The sequence below is a fragment of the Styela clava genome, chromosome 9, assembly GCF_964204865.1.
Source record: "Styela clava chromosome 9, kaStyClav1.hap1.2, whole genome shotgun sequence".
Classification (NCBI taxonomy): Eukaryota; Metazoa; Chordata; class Ascidiacea; order Stolidobranchia; family Styelidae; genus Styela; species Styela clava.
Window position 1 is genome coordinate 9,315,965 of NC_135258.1, and position 17,892 is coordinate 9,333,856.

Here is a 17,892-nt window from a genome sequence, read left to right on the forward strand (position 1 = left end):
TTTCTACTGGCCAAGGTGGTTAGTGTTGAAACTAAGTACTTACTACACATGCATTGTCAGTGTAGCTTGTTCCATCCTGCTAATCATTGGGTGTGTGTCCACAGGCAATATTACTGGTACGCATTATAATTTCTACCCCTTTTATTATATCACGCCATCTGTTCTAGAGTTTAGTCACATGTTTGTGCCATAGTATGATACTGGTAAATGCGAGGGCACTAGCAGCAAGATCGATTGTCACTGTTTGTAGCCCGTGATATAGACCCTCAAAGTTTATAGATTAGATACGCACCAGTGTACATATCTCTAGTTCCAAATCGTTTTTCGAAATTGGTTGCGACAGAACATTGTCTTGTAATTATAAGTTTCAATCTTAGAGACCATATTTTTATATGTTCTGGACAAACAAACCCAAAAGTTTTTCTTTTGAACATGTGGATAGCTCTTATTGACACCTTAAACAAAACCAGACAATTTCAATTTCAGTACTCTCACAAAGTCAATACCACTATATATATCGTACTTTCGCATTTATTTGCAAACCACTAGAGTATGCCATTAACACAGTTAAATATTACCAAATAATGTGATCCATTTCTTTAAAATCCATCAGCTCTGCATCTGAAGTAAGGTGAATACGCTTTATAATTCATGGTATGTAGACTGAACGACGGAAACAATTGGAACAAGAGTCTTCAGTATCGAACTGCTCAATATGTCAAACTCACAATTCAAGCAAACGAAAGGTCTGTTTCGGTCGAATCAGGCTGTTGCATATAACAGATTGTAAGTTCAAAACATGCAAACAATTCGCTGTGCGTGTTTAAACAGGGTTGTTGAGTCCGAGATAATTAACAGTAGTCTCACTGTTTGGAATCAACTCTCGATTGAGATGAATTTTGACAGGGAACTCCGGCTTTAAATCTGAGAAAACCTATGTAAGCCTTCTTCGATAGATTGTTAAAGCAATTAATGAAGTTTTTGACTCTTAGTAGGAAGATTTGACTTATTAAGCAGTATATTTACGACTCCGAACCAAATTGAAACATGCTATTCTCTAAAAGGGATCTTTTGGTGTCCATGAAGAGGTTGACTTATTAACAGAGCCCCACAATAAATAAATGGAAATATGGCATTATCTGTTGGAGCTTATAGATAATGTCATATTTGAATCACCGCCACATTTTGACTCTACCATTGTCAAATTTTATTAATGCCGTTATTGACTCTTTCAACAGTTACAAAATAAACCAAGTCAGTATTTTAAAAGGTAAACGAATAGCTCGCGGAGCCTTAGGTTTCTCCCATGGTGCCCTTGTGCATTGTATGGAACACAATGAGAACCTGTGCTCTAACTCTATTATAGCACTGGTATTAATGACAGATAAAACCTATCTGGAGTGATATTATCGATTCTAGCAAAAGTCAGATGGTTGGCATGTTCTCAAACTTGACTTAGACACAATCCAACAACGAGATCTGCAGCTAATTTTCAGTCGCCAACGCGGTCCAGCATAGCTCATGTCACAGTTGGTGTGTAGATACCGACTGCAAGTAGCAGGTTTCTTCTCGTAAAATGAAGATGTAAAAGAGGTGTTGATTTTGTGGTTACGGAAGCAAGAAGGTAGTTTGTGGTCTCTGGTAGTGTGACATGACCATGGCTTAAGTTGATGTCATAAGTATCAATATCAGAAATTGCTTTCTGAATATCCCAGATCTTTACTGTATTATCTGTTCCAGCTGAAACAAGTTTAAATAACAGAAAATAGTTTTAGACGAGTCATTTTGGTGACATTACATTAGAAATACACTATGTTTTCCCATATCCTGGACAAAAGTTGACTGCAGATTGTTATTTATCCATATATTTCTCGTTGTTTTCCCTCTTGTCCGGGAATAGTATAAAAAAAAAACTATCATTACAAATCAAACGCCGAAATATCATTTTGAAAGACGGTTATGTTGAAAAAATATACGCAGTTTCTGAAATATATTTCCACACCACCTGCAGATACTGTGTTAACCCTTTCCGTGCGGTGGGCACGTATACGTACCCACGACAAAAGTCGCTAGATTGCGGCGGGTACGTTGATGTACTCCACTGTTTTATTTAGCAATCGGTCACAAACTGTTGGTCTAGTTTTCCGGGTTTTAGTTTATTGATAAGAAGTCTTCTTCGAGATTAACATAAGCGACGGTAAATCTCGCTTTCGTTTACGACGGGAATTTTATTTGCGGCGGATCGAGGAAGTGTTTTTAAAATTTATGCAAATTTCGGTGTTTTTTGGGTGGTAATAGAAGACATATTATCCATTCCATCTACCAAAGTATTTTGAGTTAGATCACGAAATTGCTACAGCAATATTACGCTATTGTTTGCCAACTAGAAGCGCTAACAGTAAAGGATTTAGCGAGGTTTGAAGTTTCAACTCCCAAGAAAAAAAATGCCTTTTTTCTATCAGGTTTGTGACTCAGACCACCACTTTTTAAGCCGTCAGTGGGCAGCAGAGGATCATTAGTTTTTCGTTAGTCGATCGATTATTTTTGGGGTTCCAAATGCATAAAATCGGCGTACCAAATACGATTATTTAATAAAAAATAAAAATCGCATGGAAAGGGTTAAGTGAGGTTTGGTCATCTTTAATAAACGTAAGACAGCAGTCATCGATGCAAACATATATGTATATTCTCAGGGAAAGTTTGATCATTTTCTCCCAACTTTACCTAGGCATTGTTAATAATGCAAAATCAAAGCACTCACCTGATGCTAATACTTCACCATCTCTACTGAAGCATATAGCACAAACCATGCTTGTGTGTTCAGTAAATTCCGCAATCAAAACTTTATTTGGGATATCCCATACTAATACTTGATTGTCAGAACCTCCAGATGCCAAATATTTCCCATCAGGACTCCAGGCCAAGCACATTATGTTACCCTAAAAAAAAATAAAAAGTGATTTTGGCGGTCCATATTCAATGATTGCAAAGAACAGTTGTCTTATAAGCACATATTTAAAATAATATAAATTACATGTGGCGTAAAATTTTCAGGAATCATTCTGCACCATAAATATTTTTTTTTAATAATAATATATATCAGTGGATTCATACACTTAACCATTTGCAAAAATATTGAATAGGGACAAGTAACTGGTTGACAATCTCCATATACGACATGGGCTGGTAACCCGGTCATTCTATCGGCCCTCCTCTCCCCCTGAGGTAAATATGAAAATCCCACCCTAGGATTTACATGTCTCATCGGTTTTCCACTACCCCGGGATAAATGTGAAATTGCTATCATATGTAAACAAAATCTGTAAATGTATATTATGAGTATGCAATAAGACATCAAATTTTCACCTCAAACCTACCTAAACTAAAGCTTTTCTACCATAAATGATCCAACCAATCTAAAAAAAACATAAAATAGGCCAGGTTAAACCTACTTTATGTCCAGTGTAGACACGAACACAATTTCCGTTCAAATTGTCCCAGACTCGAACAGATCTATCGCTAGACCCAGTCGCTGTATAATTTGAATTAGGATGAATCAGTACACATTCTACATCGCTCAGATGACCTGTAGGAAACAAAGAACCAAAAAATATAAATTCAATCAAAAAGTATGGTTTCCACTGGAATAGTTATAAATTAACTAAGTTTAACCCTAAGTTTTCTGCTGGCTGTGAGCTCTCACCCATTCATTGTCAGTGTACTGTCCAGACATAGGCGAAGTCAGGGTGGTCTGAGAGGCTATGCCTACCCGTACAAAAAAAAAGAATTTTCAAAATTTTTTTTCTCAATTTTTCATACAAGCTCTGTTCTTGAACGATTTACTGGAAACTGGACGTTTCCTGGCTTGCAATCAATAATCCTGTCGCCAAATGAACCAAACAAGATAGATAAAAACGGGCGCTTATATGCCTACAGCAAAGTAAGTCTGTAGAGCGATTCTTTTAGATATTGTTAGGTATCAGTGGCTACGTTTATCTGACTTCGTTCGGAGGAAAAGGCTCGAATAACAGTCTTATTACGTCGTTATACAGAAAAATTTGCCCCCATTGGGCAACGTAGCCCTACGTTATTGTTACCAGACAAAGAAATTTCACATCTGATATTTTTTCTAGGAACATCTGCTCATGTGAAATTTACTACTTCATATCTGTTTTCGTGATTGTATTGATATGAACCATTCCAAGTTCCGTGTCAATCAGTAATTACTAACGATCAATTCTACACTATAATTAAACTTTATTCACCACCCGTAACTTCGCTCAGAGATCAATACCTTCATGTCTGAGTCTCTTGGAACAGCTGTAGGCTATAATCAATATAAGGCTATCCCTATGCAAGAAAAACGCCATAAGCTCGTACAACTTGAAATCCCAAAGAATATCAAACCATTTCGACATGACCATCCACTCTAGTAACACTTTACCATAATTTTTTCACCTGCAAATATTCTGAGAGGTTGGTGATGGTCGGTTGACCACAGTCTTGCGACTCTATCTTGACCAGCTGAAGCAAAATAGTGTCCATGTGGACCAAAAACTGCTCCCCATACTGACCAAACATGGCCCTTATATACAACAAGATTGGTCCATGTCAGAAGACTCCATAACCGAACCGTAGCGTCTTCTGACGATGAAATCAAATATTCTCGACAAGGACTGAAACCGACTGCGTAAACCACACCAGTATGCCCCAACAATGTCCTGAAAATAATACAGAACGAAAATAGGGTTTACGTAAACATACTCAATATATTGATCACACCTAAAAATGATTAGTTGGTCTTAGTTAGAGTCTAACTGCACTAAATATCATTCTTGGCCAAAGTCAGACTCAAACTTTAGCTATCTTGGCTTCAAATGTTAAATTCAGAAGGAGAAGGATTTACATATTTCTCGACTTGTTACCAGTCCAAGTCAGGTATGGGATTACTTATCCAGATTAGTTATCGGGAGCATGGAGCAGATGGTGGAAGGAGCCGTAACCAACCAGCAGTAACGTGAACGACCCTGTGGCGACAAGAGTCCAGCAATCCTCTCATACATAACTATCCTTGCATGAGATTCGAACATGCGAACCCACACCGGGTAATCAGAAGTACGGTGGTGAAGTATTCCAAATGCTTAGCACGATGCGCCACACCCCAGAGTGAAAGTATAAGAATTACCATACAAAATATTAACGGCTTATCAAAACCTTAATTTACTAAAATTATGGTAACCGCACCTGCAATCAGATGCAGTTTTATCATCCATCATTCTATCTAATATATCATCGGATTCTTTATCCAATGCTGAAAGTTCTGATGCTACTTTTATATTTCTCAAACTGTGTGGAGTTAGACTCCATACTCGAATATATGAATCTTGAAATCCTGAGTAAAAAATTGACCGATTACAAGATGAAGTCCAAGACAAGGGTGTGGAGCTCGTAAGAATTCTGGACCACATTGCATGTTGGGAATTATGTTAAGGTCTGCATGCAGTTTCCGATCCATTTTTTCATAATTTATCCTATAGCAAATATTGGATAAGCGCAGTTTGCGGCATACATATATTGTGACATCATTTATGAGACAGACGAGGTATTGTTAATTTTTAAATATTAAATGACATTTACATATTTCACTATTATCTCAATTCTTTGTATTTATTACAAAACAAAAGCAATAACAGTTTGTATTTTTTTCTTCAAAACTACTCTTTAAAAATTTTTAATACTAAAGATTAAAAAAGACATCGTTGTATTTTAATTCACAAGAACTTTTCTATGACTTATGTCTATGACATTTGACTTTTAGTCTAAGCATTACACTATTGTCTAAGCAATGAAAGAAACTCACCCGCAGCTAACAAAGAAGAATCATCACTGATGTTGATTGCAGTTACACCACTGAAAGCGTTTGTGAATGTATAACAACATATTGACGGTACAACAAGATCAGGTCCGCCAAGCCGCACACGTTTCAAGCTTTCTTTAATGGCAGATATTTTCTCCAACTTATCAGCATCCTGAATGTGAAAGATGTATATAATTGAGTTGATGAGTTAGCAGACCCAAGACCCATTTATTTTTTTAAATTAAGTTACGTATGTCGTAATTATTGTACATCAAAGCATATTGCTGCATCAATAACTAGATGCCATTGTTAGTCATGTGACAATGTCAACCTATTGGCATTACTAACGTCACAGTATGTTAAGATCTCAGTTCAGAAACCACTGCCCACTGTCTCTTTCATACATGGTGTGATAAATTGGGTAAGCTATGCAGAACCGAAATATTTCTGAGGTTGTAGCATCATAGTAATAACTACTTGTACAGAGCCTTTTCAGAGTGTTTTTGATGCATGAAAAAGCATCACATAGAAAATTTATATAATGAACTATTTAATAATCACTGTTAAATAGTATGTTAAAAATCGCACATATTGATTGCGATATAAAACTTTTCAAATTTCCTGATTTGAAACGTCACTAAAATGAACAGATCCAACAAAATAAAAACGCTAGGAATCTTACGAAGTTAGTAGATGGCATAAGCATTCTTTTGAAATAGTAAGAGGAAATTGTATATACATCTAGCAACAGCCTCTTTTTTTGCTTCAACCTTATCTAGATTTTTTATTTACTATAAAAGATTTACAGCGGACTACAAGGCACCTTCATTTCAGGCAGAGGTATTCTTGTAAGAGCCGGAGCATTGGGATCAGCTTTATTTTTCCTCGACAAGATTTCTCTTTTCTTCTTTTTCTTGGGTTTAGAAGAACCTTCTGTTTGTTCTGAATCATTAGCACTTGCCATTTCATCATCGTCATCAAGCGTTATATCAATATCAGGTTCTTTTAGCAGCCCGTATAAAACCTAGAAAATTTGCATTACAGCAGCGGATGAAAGATAACTATTTCCATTTGCCAAAAATTGATTATACATCAACTCATGAAAATCCACTCCAGCCTTGTTCTGAACAAGCACTAGTCATATTTCTTCCACGTGTTATTTTCACATATTATTTCCACAAAGATGTAATTAACAAGGTAGATGCAATAGAATTTTACATTTATCCCAAGAGAGCGACACAATGAGGTGTGGGCATGAGGCCTAGTTCTAAATTGATTTAAATTAGGAATTGGAACTACCAGGGTACACAAAGTTGGGCAAGCTATTCCATAAAATTAGCTTTTTACATAATGGTGGATGCCTCAATGAGAATAAAGGTGTGAATGTGACTCTTATGGAAAAGAAAATGACAAAGGGCAGTACTCATACAACTTTACATAAGTTAAACGCATTTTCATACATGAAGATGGAGGCAGTCGGAACTACAGATACAGTGATATCTCAGAAGTCGAACTCCTCAATACTCGAACAATTCGGTAGTCAACCAAAAAATTCTAGTAAAAAATCAAACGAAAATTCGTTGCTTGAACATCGGAGTTCGTAGTCGAGTGAGATGACGTCACCTCAATCGCGCATCTGACCATTCAACATGAGAGCAATGCTCAAATACATGGACACAAAGGCCAAAACGAAGTAGTACAGGTATACAATTTGTCACAGCAGACTACCGGTATGGCAACCTTCACTATTAATGTGAAAGTGAAACCACCACAAGATGTGTCATTTTTTATGACATTATCATACACAAAAAACGAATCCAATAGATCACACAGGAACTTGCTCAAACGTAAGTGCCATATCCAAATTTTTTTCATATTTATTATGTTTAATCTTTATCATGTACATATTTAAATAATTATTGTTCCTTAGGTACACGTTTTGTTAATATTATGGAATGTGTGAGAATGAATTAAAATAATTACCATTGTGTTTCACGATAAAAAAAGTTTCGGTACTCAGGCAAATCGGCAGTCGAACACCAAACCTGAATGAATTATGCTCAACTACCACGATATCAGTGTATATGAATTATCATGTGGCAGTCCATCAATTTGCGTCAGATTTGAACCTGTGTGTTTCACATAGGCAATCTGCATAGTCACCAGATCCATATAACAATATTTGATTTAATCGATATTGACAAAGCGACAAAGTAATTAACCAAACCTTTATTTTATTTTCTTCTCTTTTTGCCTCTCCCCCCATTCCTCCAGCAGTTGAATGGATTTGTTTCTTGGTTCTTGGAAGTCCATCATAAACATCGATAAAAATATGATCTTGTACAATGTTCATAATCATTGGCAGATTTTTGTCCTGAATAAATATTTTTCCATTTTATAAATAAATATTTTCCCATTTTATAAATAAACTTTTTTGTCACATATTTGTGCTATTTTCACATCGAACCTGGTGTTGGGCATGAGATTTGAACCCAAGATTCTAACCTGCATTTCCAGCAAATTAAGACTAACATTGTACACACCACACCACTTGATTCTAATTGCTTAAATATATCTATGACCGAGTCAGTTAATAAAATATCCAGTAAAACAAAGGGGTACCACCTTAATATGCGATCTCACTGGCCTAATGTGATCTCATTCACAAACCAAAGTGGCACAAATTTGGTATGTTCGTCTGTGATCTCACTGGTTTAACATGATCCTAATCACATACCAAAGTGGCACCAACAAAGGTATACTTGACGAAGAATTAACGATGATTCAAATAGAAAAATATGATATAAAAATATGATATATTTACAACAATTGTCCCCATAAAGTTCCTAATATTTCATTTTAAATACCTGTAGATATCTTTTCAACATTTGAAACGAATCTCGAGACATTTTGATAACAAATTCGCTGCTGTGAAAAACCCTCATCAACTCATTTCCTTCCATATGTTCTTTCTTTGTCATTGTCGATAATTTGATTAAATCTTCTTCATGAAAATCTTCTAATTCTCCACTAAAGAATAAGGAAAGGAATTTTTTAATTAACCCCGAGAAAAATTTCTCAATTGTAGAACTTCTGCTTTGTCGAATTTCCTAACAGTGCAGACTTGAAGTGTTTCATGTTTCTAATTAACTTGGTATTTTAAGTCACAGGAAGAAATATATATCTTTCTATTGTATGTTTGAAGTAGAGATTCTTCTATCATATTCTTTATTTTTATTTCACAGCCTCTTTCTGAGTAAAGTGGAGAAGTTGCAAAAATAATGCATTTAATTGTGATTTATGAAAAGGAAATAATTCTAAATTACTACGTTCATTTCTCCTAACATCTTAGTGACCCCCAAAAAAATTTATCAACTGGAAAATAGCTTGAAACAAATTGTATCACTCCAAGTTCACATTATATTTGAGCAATTTTTATAAAAGTATTCTAGGATCAAAAACTGCATTCACTTCAATTGAATCAAAAATTAAAAAGTGGTCATATCTACTATAAACATGATTGACCGTCTATACAACTTGCTTAATCACCTGTATTGTAGAAAAAATAACTTTGCCTTTTCCGCATGATTATTGTATAAGAGTTCTAGATACATATGAACAAATACTGGATATAATACTTGAGCTAATTCCCATTTATGTGAGTCCAAATTTGATTCGATGAACTGCTTTAACATTCTACAAATATAAGAGGATAGAATCTCATAGACAATAACAAATAATTCACTCTTTCGAATACATTCAAAATTATTATTTTTGAATATGCAATATTGAATTTATTCGAAAATAAAACCAAGCAATAGAAGCTTTTCTTAGGAGGAATTTGCAAAACAGTGGAATAACTGTCATCTACAACTGTCATCAATCTGGCTATTTATGACACATTTTATGTCCGCAGATTGCTGTCAGAGTGGTAATGCTTCTATTTTTTCGTAAGAGTCGAGTTATTTTATTTGTCACTTCAAAAAACAATCAATCAAGAACAAAAATTTGTCATAAATAAATATTGAAATGACAAGTGCTGTGAAGGACGGAATGATCCGGCATCGAGTCTACAACACCTTAAAAAGATAAAAAAAATAAATGAATAGAAGAAACAAATAAAAAGAGTAGTAATAGTATCAAAAGTATGTAAATAAGAATAAGTATGAAAGTCCAAATCAAAAATTATTTATCACAATTTCTGAAATGACAATGACATAGAATCAAATCTTTGATTGGTTGTTATCTTCCGTGCGAGCGTGAGCCGCATATTGTTGCCAGCATTGCCACCATTCCCTTGCAAAGCTCCTAATTTACGCATTCATTTTTTCCTTTACTTTGAAAAATTGAAACACCTGACACCCACTCAAGTTTAGTCAATGACTCGAGTCAAGCAATCAATCAAATCGCTCAGAAAAAGCACAATAAAATCAAAATAAGAGATCTGTATATAGTCAGTCATGTCTTTGCTTGGAAGGGACAGAATAACCGTGAAATGACTATTCGATCTACTTGTCAACGGCAACCTTGCAATATGAATAAATTCTAAGAATATAAAATTACCACAAAATAAACGGGTTCATGCGAAGCTCTCCAACACGAAGCCCAAGTACGAGGAGCGAGTTGGGTGTATAGAGTTAAGAATCTAAATAAGTATATCCTATATGTTTTTTTTGATTATTTTACCTATAACTATCTTGGTAACTTGAAGGATCAGCTTGATTGGAATAAGTGGAAAGTAGTGATGAAACATCAGATGTACTAAAATTTTTGCTATCAGATGGAAGTCCGTCAGAACCTGAAAAACAAGTAAAGTTAAATAAATCAAATTTATTAACCCTTTCCGTGCGGTAGGCACGTATACGTACCAACGACAAAAGTCGCTAGATTGCGGCGGGTACGTTGATGTACTCCACTGTTTTATTTAGCAATCGGTCGCAAACTGTTGGTCTAGTTTTTCCGGATTTTAGTTTATTGATAAGAAGTCATCTTCGAGATTAACATAAGCAGTGGTAAATCTCGCTTTCGTTTACGACGGGAATTTTATTTGCGGCGGAACGAGGGAGTGTTTTTGAAATTTATGCAAATTTTGGTGTTTTTTGGATGGTAATAGAAGACATATTATCCCTTCCATCTACCAAAGTATTTTGAGTTAGATCACGAAATTGCTACAGCAATATTATGCTATTGTTTGCCAACCACGAAGCGGTAACAGTAAAGGATTTAGCGAATATTTCTATTTTTTATCACGGTTTGAATTTTCAACTCCCAAGAAAAAAAAATGCCTTTTTTCTATCCGGTTTGTGACTCAGACCACCCCTTTTAAAAAAAATTTTTAATCGCCAATTGCAAGCTCTTTAAATAAGCTTTCCAACGAGCCGTCAGTGGGCAGCAGAGAATCATTACTTTTTCGTTAGTCGATCGATTAGTTGTGGGGGTGCAAATGCATAAAGTCGGCGTAGCAAATACGATTATTTAATAAAAAATAAAAATCGCATGGAAAATTACATCTTACAAAATTAAGGCATTGTCTAGCAATTTCTCATTTTTGTGATGTCATCTTTTTTACAAATATTTATTTTATCGTTTGTTATGTTGATTATGGAGTCGAAATAAACTTATACTTATTCAAATATCCAGCAAGTGGTATTGGATTTCAGCATTTTACTAGCGATAATCTACATATTTTGTTACCTGTAAGTTTTGAAGACTCCTTTTCCAGCATAGCTGCCGTTGTTCCCAAGTTATTTTTCTTCAAAAACTGAAGAACAGCTAAAAGTGTTTTCTGATTTTCATTTGTTGGGGTCTCAGTAACCTTAGTTTCATTCGTGGTAGAAATGCATTCCGTGACTTCCATTTTAACAGGTAACGCGGGCACATTTGCAAATACAGATTCCATTATATCCGTTTTCTGTATACAAACCCGTATAGCTGTCCATACAAACTAGAAACGAAGCAATAAACCAATCGGATTGTAAACCCTAAACAACGCTATTCATTCATCAAACGCGAAATACAGAATCAGAGCGCAAAACACCGGAGGTTATCTTTTGTGGCACCGTAATCGCGTCACAGGCATTTTAAGGTAACAAGGTAACAAAAAAAAATCAAAATAGAATGAAAGATTTTTAAATTAATTAGTATTTTTTAAATAAAAAAACTTAATAAATTTTGCGCATGTAAATCATGTTATCTGCAATTTCCTTATTTTTGAAATCATGAAAGACGCTAAAACGATACCAGTGGCATAAAATTATGACGCCTTAGTCAACACATGTTGGGTATATCATTATTTATAATGTGGGTCGCCACAACTTCGATTTGATTGCAATTTTGTGAGACTTTGATCGAGTTGACGTTGGTGGAAGATGCAACACGACGATGTAAGTAATTTATTTTTCTTCAGTCACCCTAATGCCTTCAATAATCTTACAATCTACGACATGACAATCTATTGAACGTTTTTTACAGGTTATTTGGGATGTCATTGGAAACAAGCAATTTTGCTCCTATAAAGCAAAGTAAGTGTGTTTTCTGTCTAATGAATACCACCCTTCATTTCCATCAGTATGTTCAGAACAGCTTCATTTTATAATATCTTTTTTCAGAGCAATCACATCAAAAACACAAAGATTTTGTAAAAATGAATATAATTTGACGGGACTTTGCAACAGGGGCTCATGCCCGTTGGCTAACAGCCAGTATGCTACTATAAAAGAAGAGAAAGGTTTGTAATGTAGTATTTTCACATTTCCTATAATAGCCTTATGTTGTAATAATAAATATTTTAAAATGTTACTCTAGGTGTTTGTTATCTTTATATGAAGACAATTGAAAGAGCAGCTTTTCCTGGAAGATTATGGGAAAAAGTAAAGCTATCAAGAAACTATGAAAAAGCATTGGAACAAATTGATGAAAATTTAGTATATTGGCCGTACTTTTTAAGACATAAGTGTAAACAACGCTTCACAAAGATATATCAATATTTGATCAGAATTCGAAAGTTAACTTTACGAAGGCAGTAAGTATATTTATTGTAGCTCAATAAATATTTCCCAATCAATATTTTACAAAATCAAATAATATATTTAATAAGTGTTACTGCATCGCATGAAGTTTAATTATTGACCAAACAGTCAAATTGAGGGCTTGATGGTCAGGCAATATTAGGGGAAACTCAACCTAAGCGAGTCTTCTTCAATCATCTACCATAGAAATAAGTCAACACTCTTAAAGTAAACAGCCCGAATTGAGTATTAATGATATTGAATAGAAAAAAATCATACATGTTTGAAGAAGCGTAGTTCTTACCACTTCATGGCAGCTCCTGCCACGAATGTACTGCGGCGTCTCTTGCCATGGTTTTATGGCGCTATTACCTGTATATTTACAAAGTCATGTACAATATTTTAGTTTATCATGCGGAAATATAACTACTTGAACCTAAACCTAACCCCAAATACATCAAAACTGTATTCATAAATAAAGCGTTTCAACTTACCCAACATTTACATGCCGTGGTTCAGCAGCAAAATTGGTGGTATTCGATTTGCTGCCGTATCCACGGCAGCTTGCTATTGGTTTGTGGCAGCTAAAAAGTCAGTAGCGCTATTGGTCATAGCGGCTATGGATTTGCGACAGCTCTAGACGCCACAAAATACTTGAAACTGCACTTGTGTTTTAAAGGATAAATCTGTTTTTAATATTTTCAGGAAAAAATTAGTGCCTTTGAGTCGGAAAGTAGAACGAAGAGAAGCAAGGCGGGAAGTATGACTAATTTATTATTGAATTCACTTACCAAGAAAAATTCTGTTAAACTAATCATTTTTATTTCATCTTTTCAGCAAAAAGCGTTAGTTGCTGCACAATTGGAGAATGCAATAGAAAAAGAATTATTGGAAAGATTAAAGCAAGGAACGTATGGAGATATTTATAATGTATCAGTCACTGCATTTGATAGAGCTTTACAAAAAGATGAAGCCGAGTCTGAGAGTGAAGACGAGGAAGAAACTCAGGCGGTAATGTTTGTTCAAAAATGAAACTTTTGCTCTGGTATTTCCTGAGTAATCTAAATTTGAGTTATTTTCATCACAGGAGGTGGAATATGTAGCTGATGACGAAGTGGATGAAAGTGATCTAGAGGTGAGATTTATTTATATCTGTCTATTTTGTAATCAGTAACAATGAATACATGAAGTTTCGTTTAATTTCTACCTACCCTAAATTTTCAGGACTAAATATGCCTTTCCCGGCGTTGCAAAGATGTGCTTTGGCGTTAGTTAGCTCTATAGATTTTCGTATCTTTTGATGAAATAAAGCCACTCAATACATACACTAACTTTCCAAAAGTCAGGCCATGTTGGCCTCAATTGAATTTATGCTTGCCTGTCTGTAATTCTACCTTTATGGTTTCTGACATGCTATACTACTATATGATGAAATAATCAGTGTCTTGCATATGTATATGAAAATGTCTATAAGTTGCTTGTAACTGCACGAATCTATTTATCTTTGATGTTCAAGAATTCGGATCAGTGTTGTATATGTATATTCCACTAATAATTTTCTAGCTTATGCCAAAATAAATTGCTAACAGTAAGCTAGAATATGATTGAGATTAGCAAAAATTCATGGACATGATTCTTGATATCATTCTTTCATCAGGATATTGAAGATCTGACATCAGAAGGAGAGTCTGAAGAGGAAACCGAGAAGGAAACAAAATCTGCATCGAAAAGAAAACATTTAGAAATAGAATATGAAACTGAACCCAGTACAAGTAAAACTAAAAGAGAGGCACTAACTTTTTGAAACACGGATTATGACAATGCTCAAAATGTGCAACTATTCCCAATGTGATGAAATACCATCTCCACGATATAGACTGGACTAAGCAGAGGTGGCAATCAGTTGTTGGATTTTTTTGCCATATTGACTTAACGCCAGATCTGTTTCAGCTTCTAACATCTGTGCAGTCTCCTGTTTGCATAAATGATCAATATGGTATATTAAAAAAAGTGCGAGAAATTATGATTCATTTGATCCTGAAATCATGGACCTACCAGGATAAGTTCTTTAGAAAGCATTGAAAGTTTCATCGTTGTGTCAATGATGGCATTCACGATTTTCTTTTTCCCATTTTCATTGCATCCTTTCCACCTCCAATCATCATTTTCCAGGTTATAAAGTGCTCTTATTAGAAATCTTAACATTGCTTCACAGTGATGTTCTAGTCTAAGAGAATGACAAATTGTATTAGAATGATAAAGACTAGTAGTACAGGATAGTTTTTGAATATACCTATCATCAATATAGCAGAATAATAATTGATTTTAATCTTGCGTTTAAATAGCATACATTCTCCCCCTACATTCTCTTTCATATACTTGCAAGCAGGTAAATGTAGTCCTATGATATTCGATCAGTAAGACTTCACTCACCTTGGCCATGCGGCATCAACCATTTTTGAAATTACGTCAATGCAGCTCAACATTGTTTGAATATCGGTACTTTCTATTCCGTAATCCAGAACAATTATAATTTTCTTAATATGACCAATACTTTGAATTCCCATTCTTGATACAAAGAAAGGCAGTGCAGAGGAATAAACTCTGGAAGGTACAGAAGATGTTTCGAATTACCAGGTCAGCCGTAGCTGTTTAATAGATGCAGACAACAAATATCATCCAATGCTAAAAGCTAAAAATATTTGGCATATAAAGTTTGAGAAGTGACTTTCCCTGTTACTAGAACTTTCAAAAGAGATGAAAATTCTAATTTTTTGTCAACCCAATAATTTCAGGTGTACTAGGGTATTTAACTGCAGGTACTTTCTTCTTGTTTACTTTCTATTACGGATCTGTACCAGGATGCGTGACTGAGATAGTATTATGAAGATAAATAAAAATAACTTAATCTTCTTCCACGAAGCAATATCTTGTGTTATCTGAAGAAGTTAGACTGTGATCTAACTAACGAAAGCTCATAAATATACTTGATATTTTGTGGAAAGAAATTATGTTATTTTTATTTAGCAATAATTTCACCCATGATCTAATCATAATGTAATTGAGGACTAAATGTTTATTAAAAATTCATCCTTATCAATGGTTTTATTTCGTAAATCAAATATAATTCACCTTTTCACTAAATTGTCACTCGACAAATGAAAGTTATTCAGAACAATTTCAAAGCACTCATCATGCCTTGGAATACTGCATCCACGCTTCCGCATCATTTCAGATTCTAAGCAATCCAGAGATTGCATAATACACGAAATCAGAACTTTGGAGACGTCAGAATCTCTGGTATACAACTTTTTCACCAAGGCATCATGAATCACTTCTGCTCTCCCTCTGAACCTGAATGATTTCAACGCAGTAGTCGTTAACTTATATATTCTAAGCATTGGCTATTTCCGTCTGTATCTTACCCACCTTATTTCAGCTGGGGGGACTTCATGTAAAATGTGCTTCATACACTTTAGTCCCATTATTGTGTTTTTCGGAACAAAATCATCTACCATCAGTAATGTGAATGGAATGAACATGTCAAGATTTTCTGTTAGAATGTCTCCATTTGCCCTCAGCAGAAGATAAATGAAGAGTGATTTGGCAGCAGTGGACTCTTTCCATTGTTCCCTTCAAAAAATGTGAAATTTAATGATGTTCTGCATGAAACACCACATAAAATGAAGTCTAATTGGTGTAGTATATAGTAGTCATCAAAATCTTATAATAGTATCTGTAAAGATCACTTCATATTCCTAGCTTTTAATATAAAATTGCGGAGAATGAAGTAGATCAAGTCGAGTAATTAGTTGAACAACATTTGCATCCACTCATCATTTAATATTGATTCAATTTCTGAGCTATTTAATGTGAAATTTAATGATGTTCTGCATGAAACACCACATAAAATGAAGTCTAATTGGTGTAGTATATAGTAGTCATCAAAATCTTATAATAGTATCTGTAAAGATCACTTCATATTCCTAGCTTTTAATATAAAATTACGGAAAATGAAGTAGATCAAGTCGAGTAATTAGTTGAACAACATTTGCATCCACTCATCATTTAATATTGATTCAATTTCTGAGCTATTTATGCCAACCTGTTTAGCAAGGAAACTTGCTTTTTCAATCTGCTTTTAAAAATTTCATTGCTCCTATCTTCCAGGGCGTCTCCCACGCTTCGATATCCGCCAATATTTATAAAACTCGATATTGTTTGATTTCCACATGATTCAGTGTGCCGGTCGCACCAATAGTTCACTTCTTGTTGTGTTTGAGCACAAAGTTTTATGTAATGAAAGAAACATCTGGAAAATACTTCAGTTCTATAATCTTGATCGCACGTTTCCAATTCCTTCGTAATTCCATTTAGGACATGACATACCAAACAAGCAAGAGTACATGCTTTGGAGTTTTTCTCTTCAAGAGCACCTTTTACATGATGCTGAGGTGAGATGGAGAGACTTCCTACAAGTCGATCAACAATATCCGAAAGTTTTTGTGCATCATATAGGATGTAGCTTAGTTCTGGTTTCAGAAATTCTTTTATCTGATGGATCTTTTCATTGTTGGACACACATTGCCCCAATTTCTCTGACAACCTTGCCAAATCCATCAACTTATAAATTATATTTCACTAACAGAGTATAAATATATTATTGGTTATGCAAAGCCAAAAAGCATAATGTTTCAGTATTTTCTCAAAGATAACAGCTTACCAATACGAGGATAAGTCACCTAATAATATACCACCAAAATAAAGATGTTTTACGATCTGATTCTCATTACATACATGATTAATCTTGTACAAATGTGTGCTATTTATTCTTTGTTTGCAATGGGAAATTGCATTGCTGTTTGAATCCAGAAACCGTATTCGATACTACCATAGGTTGCTGGTGTATCGTTTTTATGCGCTTTGATATCCAATAAAGTGTATACCATTCCGCATAGTGTAGTCATATTCAATTTTGTTTGTTCGTTTATCATCGGCGTCTCGTGTTATCCCGGCTTGCACTGCGAC

General features: G+C 34.7%; 3 protein-coding genes across 3 annotated transcripts; 1 reads left to right on the forward strand and 2 right to left on the reverse strand.

The window, feature by feature from the left end:
• Positions 1-515: 515 nt before the first annotated feature.
• LOC144427118 (transcription initiation factor TFIID subunit 5-like) lies at positions 516-11,897 on the reverse strand. Its single transcript, XM_078115802.1, has 12 exons — positions 11,552-11,897; positions 10,544-10,655; positions 9,407-9,553; positions 8,725-8,887; positions 8,085-8,231; positions 6,681-6,881; positions 5,861-6,029; positions 5,245-5,392; positions 4,459-4,721; positions 3,453-3,586; positions 2,762-2,939; positions 516-1,740 (listed from the first exon to the last, which is right to left on the reverse strand). Exons 1-12 carry the CDS (start codon positions 11,754-11,756, stop codon positions 1,520-1,522), a joined length of 2,088 nt encoding a protein of 695 aa, XP_077971928.1. The 5' UTR covers positions 11,757-11,897; the 3' UTR covers positions 516-1,519.
• A 202-nt stretch (positions 11,898-12,099) lies between these two features.
• Positions 12,100-14,887, forward strand: LOC144427122 (protein MAK16 homolog). Its single transcript, XM_078115809.1, has 8 exons — positions 12,100-12,240; positions 12,329-12,378; positions 12,466-12,584; positions 12,662-12,878; positions 13,570-13,624; positions 13,702-13,875; positions 13,952-13,999; positions 14,522-14,887. Exons 1-8 carry the CDS (start codon positions 12,226-12,228, stop codon positions 14,666-14,668), a joined length of 825 nt encoding a protein of 274 aa, XP_077971935.1. The 5' UTR covers positions 12,100-12,225; the 3' UTR covers positions 14,669-14,887.
• LOC144427119 (TELO2-interacting protein 2-like) lies at positions 14,389-17,880 on the reverse strand. Its single transcript, XM_078115803.1, has 7 exons — positions 16,970-17,880; positions 16,294-16,497; positions 15,997-16,218; positions 15,298-15,468; positions 14,920-15,091; positions 14,662-14,836; positions 14,389-14,582 (listed from the first exon to the last, which is right to left on the reverse strand). Exons 1-6 carry the CDS (start codon positions 17,482-17,484, stop codon positions 14,747-14,749), a joined length of 1,374 nt encoding a protein of 457 aa, XP_077971929.1. The 5' UTR covers positions 17,485-17,880; the 3' UTR covers positions 14,389-14,582; positions 14,662-14,746.
• Positions 17,881-17,892: the final 12 nt, after the last annotated feature.

Bases quoted from the DNA above. Each gene is read 5' to 3' on its own strand.
- LOC144427118 (XM_078115802.1), bottom strand. From the start codon at position 11,756: ATGGAATCTGTATTTGCAAATGTGCCCGCGTTACCTGTTAAAATGGAA. The intron at 8,888-9,406 runs GTGATTAAGCAA...CTTATTCTTTAG, and splicing joins TTATTTTTTCTACAATACAG to TGGAGAATTAGAAGATTTTC. The intron at 2,940-3,452 runs GTAGGTTTAACC...ATTTTTTTTTAG, and splicing joins GTGTCTACACTGGACATAAA to GGTAACATAATGTGCTTGGC.
- LOC144427122 (XM_078115809.1), top strand. The intron at 12,879-13,569 runs GTAAGTATATTT...TAATATTTTCAG, and splicing joins AAGTTAACTTTACGAAGGCA to GAAAAAATTAGTGCCTTTGA. The intron at 13,625-13,701 runs GTATGACTAATT...TCATCTTTTCAG, and splicing joins GAAGAGAAGCAAGGCGGGAA to CAAAAAGCGTTAGTTGCTGC.
- LOC144427119 (XM_078115803.1), bottom strand. From the start codon at position 17,484: ATGGATTTGGCAAGGTTGTCAGAGAAATTGGGGCAATGTGTGTCCAAC. The intron at 16,498-16,969 runs GTTGGCATAAAT...CATTTTTTGAAG, and splicing joins CAAGTTTCCTTGCTAAACAG to GGAACAATGGAAAGAGTCCA. The intron at 16,219-16,293 runs GTGGGTAAGATA...GAAATCATTCAG, and splicing joins GTCCCCCCAGCTGAAATAAG to GTTCAGAGGGAGAGCAGAAG.